Below are 15,091 nucleotides of genomic sequence, written 5' to 3' on the forward strand. Positions count from 1 at the left end.
CATTATCATGCAACCTTTTGTTTCATTTTATTTTCTTTACAATCAGGTGCAAGGACAGATGTTGTCAGGGCCAGAAGTGACACTAATCCTGGGCTCCTTCCACAATTGCCCCTGCTATCCCTGGTTATCTCAGGGCTATCTGGCTCTTTATTCTATCAGCTATTTATTTGCACGTGAAAACTTTGCAATATTCATTTCCATGCCGGATCATTTTACACATGAAAATGCTGAAGACAAGACCTAAGATGTGCATTACTGGCTATGTGCACAGCGTAATTAACATGTATATGATCTGTATGCAAATTATGTCATTGGAAACAGTGACTATTAGCATAACAAACGCTTATTATTTATTGAGATGCAACTCGAGCAGGCATCCTGCTGGGGTCTGACATCCTCCCTTGAAACAGCACCATCTTTTCTTTCTTCGTTTACACATTCTTCTCCCCTCTTGCTGATTACCAGCACAGAAAACAGGGAGACTCCCTTCTGCGCCTTTGTTTAAGGGGGGAAGTCTTGTGTGTTTAATTGCCCTCGAGCATCTGATGCAGTTCAAAGCTCTGCGGAGCCTCTCCCCTGGGCCCCACTCCCCTCCCGCCCCAGCGGCTGAACCGCAGGCTGCCCAAACGATCCCTTCATGCGAGCGACTTCGTCTACATTATCTCTCTAATTCCTAACTGATAACAAGTTTAAAGCAGCACCTAGGCCTCCTTCTCCGTCTTTTTTTTTTTTTTTAAAGGAATAAAGTTTGAGAAAACAAAAGCTCAACTGTGCAAAGTCATAAACCTTTCCAATATCATGCCTATCCCTCCTATCCTACTTCAGAAGAATTTAACTTTTAAATCGTTCCAGCCATGAAAGGTAACAGAAAAACACAATTTTACTATTTTTCAGCAGGTGAGCACAGCTTGCTTGCTAGATCAGTTCATCAGCCGTGCCTTCTAAGAGCTCTAAATCACTGATGCCGGCACTGCTTCCCTGATCCACTCCCCTACCTTGCAGAAGCCCCGAGGTCCCAGGATCTCTGCCGGACTCCTTAACCTTTCCTAGCATTTCTGTGAGAGCAAAAGCTTCCAAAACTGTCCCTTGCCCGGTAATCCCTTCCCCAGCCCTGCTGGGCCTTACGGCGCATGTTTGTTCTCTCAGAGGCTACACCCACTGCCTCAGAGATGGCTGTGTTACAGTAATGAACTAATTAGCAGGGGGAATGAGTTCAATTATTTATCACTTTGCCAAAACTCAGCTGAAATTTGGCCTGAAATTTTCTAAGCTGCATGCCAACCTAAGGATGGATTTTGGTCTCAGCTAACAACAGCAAAACAATTCCTGGGAATCATTAGAAAATAAAAGATGATTTTACTATTGAGCTGTATTGATCTTCCCTGAGAAACCTTGTCCTACAATACAAAATGTTTATTTGGTTCTGAAGGGCCCTGGAGAACAGAGAAGGTAAGTCATGAAGGGAAGGCGAGAATGTATGTGAAGAATAACTGGAAAAAAAGAAAAGGAAAGGGAAAACAAATTTAGATGGAAAGTCTGGAGCTGAACGTTGGGACCTGCTGGAGGTGGTGGATCACTGCTCTGCAATGATGGCTGTGACTCAAGGAACCAGCACAGAATCATACCACACTTTGGGTTGGAAGGCACCTTAAAGATCATCTTGTTCCAACCCTGCTGCCATGCGCCTTCCACTAGACCAGGTTGCTCAAGGCCCCATTCTGCCTGGCCTTGAACACTTCCAGGGATGGAGCATTCACAGCCTGTGCCAGGGCCTCACCACCCTCACTGTAAAGAATTTCTACCAAAGATCCCTTCTAAACCCACCCTGTCAGTGTGGAGCCACTGCCCTCATCCTGTCACTCCAGGGCCTTACTCAAAGCCCCTCTCTTGGAGCCCCTTTAGGCACTGGAAGGGGCTCCAAGTTATCCCAGGAGCCTTCTCTTCTCCAGGCTGAACAACCTCAACTCTCTCAGTCTGTCTTTATCAGACACACCTTTTCACCACAGCAGTGGCACAAAAGCAGCTGAGAAGTGACCAGAAATGTCCAGAAGTGACTGGAATCCTGCCAGAAATTTACTTTGTTAAGAAGAGGCTTTAAGGCACTGTCCCCACACCTCTACTTTGGCAAGCTTTAGCTAAAGCTCTTCAACTGCCAGTTCTGCTTACTGCTACAGCAAACATCTCTGCTTTAGAGAAATTTGGAAATTTTTAATTAAATGTCCTGTTAGTTTATGAAAAAATGTAACTTTACAACACTAAGACAACTCCCTTGGACCCTTTGTTGCTTTTCATCGTTAAATCACCTGGGAGAGATGTGGGAGTTCAAGCACTTCAACCTTAATTCTTTCCATCCCACTTCCTGTCCTGATAGCTCCACAATAGTCAAGAGTCCGATCAACACCTTTCAGTACCTTATGTTGATATTATTTCCAGCAAATAATTTGGCAGGAGAGACAGGGGGAAATATTCTTACAGAAACAACCCTAACAAAGGAAGCCAAAACAGAGATCCTTGCTCCAGTCAGGCACAGCAGCGACCTCAACTAAACCTTGTACATGATGACCTCAATCTTTGCATCACTACTCTGAAAGGGAAAAACAAGAACAAAAAACAAACCCTTATTTTCTGTTTTATCCATGTGCAGTAATGAAATAATTCTAAGCCAGCCTCTTGTTTCTCCATCCTAGTTCAACATTGGCAGAGCATGGCCATCTAGTTAAGGCTGAGCTGTGAAATGGTGTCTCACTTCGCTATCAAGACTTAAACTAGGACTGATAAACACAGCTCTGTTTCAGTGAATTCCTGTAGAATTAAGGAGTGGTCATTGGATATATTTGTTTAGAGACTTCAATGAACTGAACCGCACAAGGGAAGACAGGATGAAAGGACAAAAGTCAGTAGGTGTATCCTGTTCCCCTCCCCAGACTAAAAAAACAGATTACTAGTTAGATTAATGCACACACTCAGCATTTTAATAGGCACACCTAACAAACTATGAAGAAAGTCCTTGCCTTCAAGATTAAGAAAGAAATAAACAAAGATTCATCTGGAAAACCCCTTCTTGGTTATTCCCACCACTTTCCCTCTAATGTGCGATTGTGCTTTGGTTCAAAATAGATTTTTAAAGACACAAAGAACAGAGTTCTCAGAGATTAGTTTATAAGATAGTAAGTACCACAGAGGTTTTTCTTCTAATCACCCTGTTTTTCTTGTCTGCCTTGAATCCATTCTTCTAAAGTTACAGCTACAGTTCACTACTATTCTTGAAAATGTCCAAAGAAAGTTTCATTCTCCTCCCATGATCTCACCCAGACTTGCTTAGCCAAGTCATAAGTTACCTTTGGCTCTCATTTTTTAATTTCTAAAATAATCCCTTGTTCCTAAATCATTTGATAATATACACATTGCCATAATAAATTCAACCACATCACCATATATTGCAAGGCCCCTCATTTTAAGGGTATTAAAATCTGAAGGTGAAATCAGAGCCCGATGTCAATAAATAAGAGAAGAATGTAACCAAAGTGGGGAGCGACTTTAAGATTCAAACACATTTAATGGGCAAAGTTGGGTTGCAGTAATTTGCTGAGGATACAGGTAGATGTGATGAAAGCCCACCCCTGACAGCACAAGGCATTGTTTGGAAAGAGATGGATGGCTGCAAGGGAAAGCAAACTGGTAGCATAGAGGGGATGATGTAGGAAAGGTAAAATAACTCACAGAAAAGAATTACTAGAATTGTGGTGCTGGAGAGAGAGGAACATATGGTATGACTCACAGAAAAGAATGATTATTTTATCAGTCACATGTTTAGCTCATTACAGTTGATGTAAAGTCAGCCCATAAAAACATGGTGTGAGAAATGAGAATGTCATTAAAATCGAGAATTGGTCAGAAGTTACTGCAGAAAGGGACCAAAACTCTAAGCCACAGCATAGAAGACACCTCTGATTCCACCCTCTGGGTCAAACCACCACCATACTTTGACCAAAAAGAATAACAAGCAACTTCTTGTTGCCATATGGCATTTTGGCTTTTAACCTCTATTAACAAAGAAACAACTCAGTGGTTATAGTCAGAAGCCAACAAAGAATTTCAACAGAAGTTAGAGCACAAAACTCACAGCCTGACTTCAGTTCAAAATCACAATCTTTTGATTTCAGAAAATTTCTGTCTTTCCTTTGCATGCACAATTAAGACATTAGAAATGTGTAAATGCAGATTTCTTTCCACCACCTGAGCCATCTCATGAGTCTTTTGCTTCAGAAATGCTCTCAAAGCACACAAGGATAAATTCTCTACCTAGGAGTAGATAGAGCGTACACACAGTCCCTCCATCTAAACACAGGTTAAGTAGAATATAAGGCTTCCCTGGGTGAATGTAACCTCTGTGAACTTGATCTGGCAGAGTATACTCATATCTCTTTCCCTTAGGCTCATGTTGGTGATTCTTCCTTCTCCTTTTCCCTCCCATCTTTTTCCATAGAGACACACAGTTGCCTATAAATACATCTCTAGCCATTTCCTGCTAATATTCTGTTCATCACTTCTGCATTCAAAATGGTTCCAGTTTTGCAAATGCAACATTGTTTCAGCAATCTCTGAAAATAAAAATTAAGTCTCTGCATAAAAATGCAAATGAAACATGAAACTATGTATGGTGTATCAGGTGGTATCAAATAACATTAATGGTTTCAAAGAAATGTTTAAGGCATTAAGTCATGTCACGAAGAGTATTTCTAGCTGTAAGTTTCATAAGAAGAATAAATCAACCTTGACAACAAACATGAAAGAGGGAATGAAACCTTTTTGAACACTCAAGGTGGTTTGCTCATTTCCCCCAAACCAAAACGAATTAATTAGTTGATATATATGAAAATTAACTTAAACTAACAACATAATCAGAAAGATAAACTTTAAAGTTAAAATCAGATTAAAAAGATTAAAATATTACTTGGGGCTGATGAGAGCACATGGTAACTCCACAGTAGCTGCTGAGCTGAGCCTTTGCAAGTTAAGGAACAACAAAACAATAACATATAGTTAAAAAGAGCTGACCTCAGCCCTTGGACTTTGCTCAGGCACCAGTCAGACTTCCAGTGTTTAGCATTTCTCCTCTGGCTACTTATTGACCATCTATACCTGGACACACATAAACACAGCCTCTAGTAAAGGGGGGGTTACCCAGGCTCACTGTGCTAACCCTGCACACAGGTTTCACACGTTCCAATGCCACTTACGTCAAATTAATTAGCCTCAAATTGCAGCAATCAGTTTTAATAAAATTAGATGTTTTATTTTTAGTGAGAATATATAAAAAAAACCTTGACTAATAAAAGCAAATTACACACGTTCTCATAGTACTGCTGTAGCAGCACAATGTAGCTCCAAGTGTTTCCACTGTGGAGTGTGCAATTATTTATCCTGGCCAAATGTATATTTAACTGCATATATTTAAGCAACATAAAAACATCATGCGGAAGCCTTAATGCCTATTTATACAACAGTAGAGTGTTTTTAAGCCCCATGGAGCTATGTAACATTGAGCAGTTTAAGCCTCAGGATGTTGGAGCTCAATGCAGAAAGATCAGGAGCAAAGTGACCACTTGTTCTGTGGAGTCTCAATGTCACTGTGAATCTTATTAGCTGTCATAAAAAGGTCACAAAGTCACCTTATCATACTGCTGAGAAATCCCTATGTTGTGAGCAAGCCGAGGAATTGAGAAGAGCAGGATAGGATCTACAGATAAGAAGTGTATGGACCCCCAATATGGAATATCTTGTTGGACACCAAGGAACTTATCATGACACCAAGGAACGATGCGACATAAGCAGCAGCTCCAAGAATCCTGGGGCAGCAAAAATACAGCTATGCACTTTTGTCCCTGCCACCCCACCCCACCCCACTCCACTCCACTTCCCAACTGGTAAAATGCAGCACAGCCGCTCTACAGAGATGGAATTTCCTTCCACTGGGGACAGACATTCACTCTACATGGTCCATACACTCCATCCTCTGCACTTCTGTCTGTGGACATCCATGGGAAATGAGACATTCCCTGCACTATGAAAACTTGGTTATAGCTGATAGGTAAGACCTGTGGCAGGAAGGGGAAAAGGGTGCACCTCTTTGTGAAGTGCCATGGAAACAGGGAAGGAACCTTCATTTTATCTGAAGACATCATCTGCTTCCAGGAATGCCAGGTCAGGGATTCTTTCACTTTCTTTGACATCAATCAGCTCAAAAGCATCCCCTGCTTACTTCATTACCTTCTAAAAACACAGGAGCTGCCACGCAGGACAGCTGAACTAGATGACTGTGACATACAGAGAATTTTAAATATGAACTCCAAGTTGTAGATACCTTAGAGCTGCTTCTGCTATGCTGCAGATTGTGGGTATTTATTGGATATATCAGGGTAGTAGTACCACCCAGCCTCAGACATTTTAGTTATCTGTCCAATTTAGGAATCTCATCCCCTTGTACATGCATCCATCAAAGCATGCAGATATCCTGAATTCTTTGGAGGGGTCTCACTGATGGAGACCCTCCAACCTGCCTGTAGTGTTTGAAATCTCTTCACTGGGGGGGACAAAACTGGGAATAAATGACGGGACGGGACGGGACGGGAAGGGAAGGGAAGGGGAAACAAACTCCAGCAAAGCTCAGAAGAGCACGCATGCAGGAAAACGCATCTTACATTTGGACTCAGGATTCTGATACAATACTAATACAGGAAACGTTCATCTGCTAAATAGAAAGCTTAGGTCCTGGCTATTAACATTAGTATTTCTATTACCATGGAAACAAATATTAGCAGACTACTGTTATAATCACACAAGAATACATAGCTGTATAGCAGGAGGAAAAACAAATAAATACTGAAATGTACAATTATGGACAACAAAGATAGACAAAGATCAAAGGGAGAACGTTCAGGTTTTCCAGTAATGAGATATTTAGTAATAAATATTTATAAATAATAAAATAATATTTGAAAAAATCACCAGTCTAGAAATTTGCTTTACAGCCACAATGAGCTTCCATGCTCTTCAAACAGCCCCAAACCGGGATTGTGCTTTGGGAGCCTGACAGCTGTCTGCTATTAGTTTTATCTATTCAATCTCCAAATCCCAAACTCAGAGGTTATTGGTGTAGGTCAGTTGAGAGACTGTGTTGACTCTCTTGCCATTCGACATGGAAAACCAAACAACAAAGTCTGCTCTATGTCAGCAAGCATTTCACATTCTTCGGTTTGTCATGCAAAGCACAAAGACCCTGATACAGTTCAAAATGGTCTTTGTATCTACAATCTTGTTTACCCTTGGAATACAAGCTTAATTTCCTACATGCCTAAAGTGTTTTGAAAGCCACTTCATACAACAGAAAGGACAGTGCTAATCTCTGGCAGTGGAACCAGAAATAGAGGGTTTCAGAAGAGCCTCCAAATCAGCACTGAGATCAACTTTATACTTATACTCTTCGAATGGGGGTGTATGAAAGGAAGCATCTCTTCAGGAAAATCTAGTTCCAGTGGTGTAGGAGCATGATTTTGCCATCCCTAGATGCAAATTATTCAGCTGCTTGAATCAGGCCGTTTTCCCCGTTTTCACAGAATCAGTACAATTCTGGAAAAGGCAAGGTCCCTTCACCTGTCCACTTGGCACAGTGCAGCCTTCCAGGGAAGCAACAAACTGTTAACATGGGCAAAAAGGAAGTCCTGGCTTAGTCATGATAAGTTGCTCCCTTGAGGGCATGTCCCACCTTCCTTTAGCTTTGTAGTGAACAGCAGTTCCTGGCTTAAACATTTTAATTAGATGCTACAGAAGAGATGTAAATACCCCCTAAAATATAAAGGAATGCAGAATGAGAATCACAGCTACAAAAACAAAGGGCACGACACCAGGGGAAAGGTTTCAACAAGAAATGCAGCTCCTAAACCCTAGGTCCAGACTAGCTCTTACATATGTTTACATCTAATCAAAACAGGCCAGTTCTGAAGAGGATTAGAACTAGAGTGATAACCAAGAACATAAAGATTGCCCAATCTACTGACTTTGGAGGGCAGAGCTTGCAACTGAAGGGTGTTTTGTTTGGTTGGTTTGTTTTTAGTGCTGAGTGGTGGAATTACACCTTCTCATATAAAGAAGTTCTTGAAAAAGGCAGAGAACTGCTCTCAGCTGCCTTGTCAGCCTGTGGACATACTAAACCAGGTATTAGAGAACACCTGAATACCTGACTAAGAGAAGAATAGGATAATTCTTGGCTTCTTGAATGGACACAGGTCTTACTTTTACAAAAGGTCATTTAACTAAAAGGCACAAATCTGCTTCAGCTGCCAGCCCCCGCCCGGTCAGTCGTACATCTGCTATTGCTACACGACGCGGTATTTTGGAGCCTAGATAGAAGTTTTTACACAAACACAATCTCTGCTGAAAAATTATCTACTTCTTGAAGTCATCCCCTGCTCAAAACTCTCTCTAGCCTTCCAACAGCTCCCAACATCACTAAGTTGGTTGTTGGAATCACACTCTTAGCTGCCATCATGCAATGAGTAAAATTAGGTCAAGCCTGAGAAACAATAAAACTTTCAAACCTATCTCCATTCCATTATGCCTCTCTAAACAGAATTAACACTACTGAATCCTACAGAAGTACTTCCCAGAATACTTCATCTAGTGTACTGTATGTACACCTAAAAAACCATGTGTGTAAAAACAGAAAAAAAAAGGAAAAACAATATTACTGTGTCTACTGAACAAGAACCTGGGGACTCCTGGGGGTCATCTCTGACCTTTTCCTTCTCATCTTCAAGGGAGCTCTATAAAGTATCTTCAAAACATCACAGAACAAACCAGAGCATGAAAATAAAAACTGTGGTGAATATTAAAAACCAAAGCTTCAATGAAGAGACAGCCCTTACAGCCTGTAATAATCTGCTCCCTCTCCCCAGTTCACCCCTCCATGTTACACAAGGTGATACATCCTCCATCTCCTTCTTTTCTGCAGCACACAAACATCAGATCATGGCTTTCCCTGCTACATCTTCCTTTGCTTTGTAGGCATTTGTTTGTCTTTAAGAGTTAAGATTTAGAGCAACTGCTCTTCAACTTGTGTTAAGTAATGATAACTTTTGCTTCTGTTTTAGACCTGAAGTTTACAGGAAGTTTGTCATCATTAGATCACTGAAACAGATCTGTCAAAAGACACTGCTACCCTTGACAAACCTTGCCATGTTTGAATGTAGAGTGTCCTTTTCTTCCTTCTGGTAATGCTCATTTCAGCCCCCAGGTATAGCTACTATACCTGTGTTTTCAACTACTATTTGTTGCTTAACTTGGCAATTACTTTATGTAATCTGAAACCACTTTGGATTGCAGCTTGTGAAAAGATTCCTTGGAAAATAAAAGTATATGGTATTGTGATTCTAATCAGCAGATCCCAGGGCCATAAACTTCAAAGAATCTTTGCAATGTGAATTTCCCCTGCTTCTGAGAGTCAGTTTTCAAGATAAATGTGGGATCTTTCAAAGACAGAGATAGATAACTACAGGTACCAAGGTACAACCCGAATATTTAGAAGCAGTAGCACTTTTTTCTAATTTAGTGACAAAATCCAAACAGATGGTCAAACAGAGCAGGAATCATTTCACCAGTCCTGTGACTTTGCTGTTAAGGAACTCGAGATGGGCATATATACACAAACTGCAGTGACTCACAGCACAGACACAGCGAGCAATGAATGCTCAAAACCACTTTTTATCTATATTATCCTAAAACAATTTGGAGAGTTGAAGTTATTTTCTAGAACATTATGCTTATTTAGTATACAGGATCCTTATGCAGGGGTGTTCCACTGTCTCAGCAAGGAAAAGAAAATTATCTTAATCGTAACAACTTAATGCAACTGCCAGGACTTTCTGGAAGTGAAGGAACTGCGACCTGATGGCATGAAATCTTCCAGGTAGAGGGGAAATAGCGTGGCAGCAACTTCCTGTGCTGAGACCTCCTGTGGTCTGTAGATGACTTCAATGGATATAGTTACTCCTTCTCCCCACAGAACAGACATCCTCTGCCTCTGCAAACTCATTCACATAGAGCACCAAAGGAATCTCCCTGCAAGTTCCTTTACAATGAAACTCCACAAACACTTATGTCAACACTCCTGAGAGAGCACTGCAGGGCAGGGAGATGCTGTGGGGGAAGGAGATGATAGGAATTCCACTGCCATTACAGGGCAGGAATATCTATTTCTGCATATTATTACAGCAGTTGGGTCCACCTGAAGTTTAAGATATAACCCAGTCATGTTTTAACAATTTAAGATGAAGACTATCCAGTCTGTGTGTCTATAGGTATCTATTCCAGAACCACTTTCTCTGTTTTTCCCCTTTTCTTATGTATTGTGCTGCCAGTGCTAGAGCAGTAAAACTTCAGTAATGATGAGATGGGAAGTCGTGGGGTAGTTCTGCTACAACCTTAATTTAACTTTAGCTTCACTGTCTCAATTAAGAAGAAAAACTGAAACTGGAAACTGAAGACTTAAAGCTGTCTTAATCCTACCATAAAACTACATAAAGAATATATTAACAAAAGATTCAGTTTTCTTTTCCTTATATTATAATTTTTTCCATTGTCTACAATAAAGCAGCACCTTAAAAAAAAACAAAAAAGGAAATTTGGTGGAGCTTAAAGGAAATTTGATGCAGCTTCTTAAGCAATACCCACCAGCAGCATGACTGTAATTCTGCTTTCAGTGGAATCTGCCTCCTCCCAAAAGCAGTGACATCTTCTCTCCCCACTGTTCAAAACAGGCCAATATTTCCCCCAACCTGATAACTTGCTTCAGCTTGCTTTTCAGCCCTTCTGAAGTGTGATCCAAGTTCCCCTGGTTATGAAGGCAATCCAACAATCTTCCTCCACAACCAAGAACTAGCCCATCTTTGTAGTAATCTCATCGCTGCAGCAGGATTCAAGAAATTAAACTGCAGTTAGTGAATTGAAACACACTCCAGACAAAGGGGTTTACTCCACATATGTGAAATACTATCTACTACCTGAGCCAAGAGACATATAAATAACCTTAATCTGTTTTTATAAAATGCAAAAGAGCAGCAAAATACTACTCTTCAGCTATTTTTGAAAGCCATCATTCTTACCATTTGTACTGCACTCAGTGACATTCCTATTAATAGCAAAGTATGTGTGCTCTGCATGGAATGTCTTCTGGCTTTCTGCTTGGTTCCTGCTTCACTTCCAATTCTTCTCTCCTGTCCATCTCCTGTCCAGGCTCCACAGTCTCCTCTGGGATTACCCAAAAGCAGGAAATACTTCTAAAATGCTACTGACTGCCAGGAAGAAGCTACAGTCACAAATCTGCCTAAAAATTAATCTGAATGTGGACTTGTTGTTAACCAAGCGTGTGACAAGACTGTTCCTGTAGTCATCAGATGTGATCAGGATACAGACACTCTTGAGGAGCAAGCTCAGCACTGTTTTTACTGTTTAACCTACAGTCCATCAGTGCTGGAGCTGCTGGAAGCAGCAAGACAACACAATCCACTCTTTGACAAGACAAATCCTCACAGTCAGAAGCCAGGAAGACCTTTCTATGCTTTTATGCAAAGCCATGTAATTCATGCAACCTCAAATAAAACTCTAAAAGGGAAACAATCCAAGTCAATCATGCTCAGCAGTATTTTTTTAAGCACTTCATCACTGATCATTTTTTAAAAGGTCATAGAGACACTTCTCTAACAGCATTACTCTTGACAAGCTCACATTCACAGTCTCCTGTCCCAGTCACAAGGATGTGACAAATCAGCACAGGTCTGAATTATCTCCTCTAAATAACAGCCTCTACAGGTAAGCAACTACAGAAAGATTTATTCAAACCTAACTGATCTACACATATTACAAATGAAAGTTATATATATGAAGGCAAGGCCAAAATTTAGTCTCAGATCAAGCAGCTGCATCTGACAATGTAAAATCAACTTAAATCACCAGATGGCACACAGCAAGTCTGTATAAATATTATAGCAGACAAAACAATAGGAGATTGATTTCCAACCTTGAAAAACAAAAAATATCACAAAAGAAATAAATTTTTTGATTTAAAATGCCTTTGTTCTAGGCAAACACAAATTATCGTGAAGTCAAAAACTAAGCTCAGCTGTGTTGTGCCACGATTCCACTAACCTTGCAATCAAGCATTAAATTCAACTCCCTTGCTTGGATTTCCCTGCTGCAGGGAAAAATGTACCTTGTAAGGTCTGTGCTCTACCTTACCAGAGCCAGTAAGTAAAAGCCTCACAACTAAACTTCTACAACAAACAGCACAAGAAACTAAACAAGCTAGCATATTGCAAAAATTCCTCTGGTAACTTTTTAATGATTAACCTCATGCTCACAGGTTCACAGTCTTTCACACTTGTTCTCCCATGCATTCAATTAACATCTGCTTTGAACAAGTTAAATATAATCTTAATATGTTTCCTGCATGTACCAACAAAGCAACTCAGCACTCCTGCTCACTGCCTCCATTCACAGAATGAAGAAAACAATTACTGCACACGTTTTATTCAACTCAATTTCCTTATGCCCTTTTTCACCCTGGAAAACTGCTGCTCAAGCCGGGATTAATTTTTTTTGTTTAAACTGCACATCATGGTCACCCAGGAAGCAAAGAGGAGCTATTTCTAAATCACTGCCCTATTGTCAGAAACCTCTCATCTCCTGCATAAGGCATTATATTCCAAATAGAAAGACTAAATCAAAGCAACACATCACATACTATCACCAGCTCTGGGACCAAGGGTAATTTTTCTGCCATGCAGTCTTTATTGTGTGTAAAGCCTGTCCCCTCCAAGTGAACTGAAAGGATGATTTTCAAAGCTGAAACAACTGACAACCTAGGGACTGCATTTCAGTGGGTCACAGCCCCATTCTAGGCAGAATATATTTAAACACACAAATAATCCCTCTTGTCAAATGTTCCTAAACGGTGCCCAATGTATGGTGTCTTCAGGAAAGGAGCTCAGCAAACAAAAAGTGTTGCAAGCACAGAAAACACTGGATGGGGGAAGGAACCAATGACAGGAATGTATCACTGGCTCTCCAGAAGGCCTTTACTTAAACAACAATGTACTTTATCTTAGACAAATGCTGAATTTTAAACAGATGCTTCTGCTACTTGGCAACGATCAGAAGCCACAGCAGCAGAAGAGGATGACACTTGATTCGTCTCCATCTGCATCACAAGGTGGCAACACCCTCACCCACAGGACCAGCAATGAGCGCTGGTTGGGTTTCAAGCTGCAAATTTCAGAACGAGATACGAGCTCCTGGAAAAATCCAGGCATATTTTACAACTGGCAAGCATATGTTGAGCTGTAATTTAAACTGAGCTGGGATTCTCTGAGAGGTTTTAGATTTGACATCCTGCTCTTTACTAATATCACAAGGACGCCAAAGCAGATTTAGTTCTACATCTTGGCAGATTTAGATTTAGTTTGCTTAGAAAACAAGGCTAGAGTCTCCACCACTTGTGTTTCCTTAGTAATATATGCATCAATATGAAGAAAGTATCAGTAATATCAAGCTCAGTCAAGTGCATTATGTCCTGGGGATGACTTACAGATATAACATAAAGAGAAAAAACTTCAGTTCAAAAATTGGTTTGAACATGTACCTCAAAATTCATGTTTTATACTTAAAGGCCCCTCATGGAAGAAAAAGGATATGGGTCACTTATTACATCAACAGTAGCACTGATCAGGCTTTGGAAGGGAAAGAAGCTGCTATATGCTGACCTCATTAAAAGCAACAGTATTTAAACCATTTATCTCAACTTTAACAGAATATTTCACTGGGTTCCTTTGTGATTGCACTCCCTAAATTATGGATTTCCAGTCCCATAATTCTTGATATTTGGCCTTGACTGCTCACACTGAATCACTGGACTTGGGAGAACCAACGGACATGAGAAGAGAATTTGATCCTTTCTATTCCAAACGCTACTAGAACAGGAGTTTAACATTTTCTTGTGCTGCCTACCATCCACAAAAACACAGGGGAGATCCCAGCACAGCAATCAGGAGACACAAAATCAGCACTTATCCCGATACCTCCGTGAACATACAACCTAGAGTACCCTGGAGAAATTTACATCCATGCCTTCAGTGCCTGGAGTGCCAAGGGAATTTGGTGCCCTACCTGTCGGCGTCGCCGAGCCCCAGGGCCGTGTTGCGTTGCAGCGTCTCCCGCACCGCGGCCATGCCGTCGGGCAGCCGGTTCAGCCGCCGCGTGTACAGCCCCAGCCCGCCGTCCGTCAGGTACCTGACAACAGAACGCCACGCTTAGTAACACGGTGAGAAATTCATGCATTATCACAGCACCTGTTCCCTGGCCTCTGTGCTGCAGTTTCCCCATTTTTAAGTTAAGGATATTCCACGGAATTAGAAGCAAGGAAAACTTCATTCTTGATTGGATCGGATGTATCCTCTGCCTCTCATCAGGCTCCGTTACACCTCACACACTCTCTCATCACCAACAATTGAATTTCAACATAAATGTGACGAAGGATTCTTAAAGAAAACTTAACTTTCATCACGAAATTAATTTAATATTTGTGAATGCTATCATTAATGATCCCTTCTTGCCCAAAAAATACATGGTTTATATCACCCCGAATTTTTCTGCATGGGCTAAAACACAATCAAAATTTAAAATCTTTAACGAGTTAACTGCAAAAATCACATGAATTAATCCCTAGATTTTGTCAGTGAACAATGAATGTTAAGTATTCCACGACTTATAGAAATCATTATGAATGAAAAGTTTTTTTGCAACCTTGTTTTGGCTCCTACATTCTACTCTGGCTGCAACTGTGACCTAGAGACACCTGACTTTAAGAATTACTATTTCCTATTACTATTCTTAGGCACTAAGAAGTACCAGGTGTACATATGACACTTCATAAATTGCCAGGATAGCACATTTCTTACTTTCTGGTTTAGACAAATGAAAAATTAATCTTAAATTGAACAGAGATGACACATGGTGGGCAGTGGCACAGAGCAAGCCGTGT

At 40.7% G+C, this 15,091-nt stretch overlaps 1 protein-coding gene across 12 annotated transcripts in view; it reads right to left on the minus strand.

Annotated features, from left to right (window-relative positions):
- Nucleotides 1-15,091, minus strand: part of NAV2 (neuron navigator 2) — a 366,859-nt gene that overhangs the window by 65,760 nt on the left and 286,008 nt on the right. For all 12 annotated transcript variants that reach the window (XM_042021454.1, XM_042021488.1, XM_042021482.1 and 9 more), the window contains one exon: nt 14,218-14,340. In XM_042021454.1, coding sequence (XP_041877388.1) covers nt 14,218-14,340 — 123 coding nt within the window. The remainder of the gene's footprint in view (nt 1-14,217; nt 14,341-15,091) is intronic.

Source organism: Corvus kubaryi, unplaced genomic scaffold (assembly GCF_017639235.1).
Source record: "Corvus kubaryi isolate FWS band 111438036 unplaced genomic scaffold, C.kubaryi_AGA036_p1.0 125, whole genome shotgun sequence".
Lineage (NCBI taxonomy): Eukaryota > Metazoa > Chordata > Aves > Passeriformes > Corvidae > Corvus > Corvus kubaryi.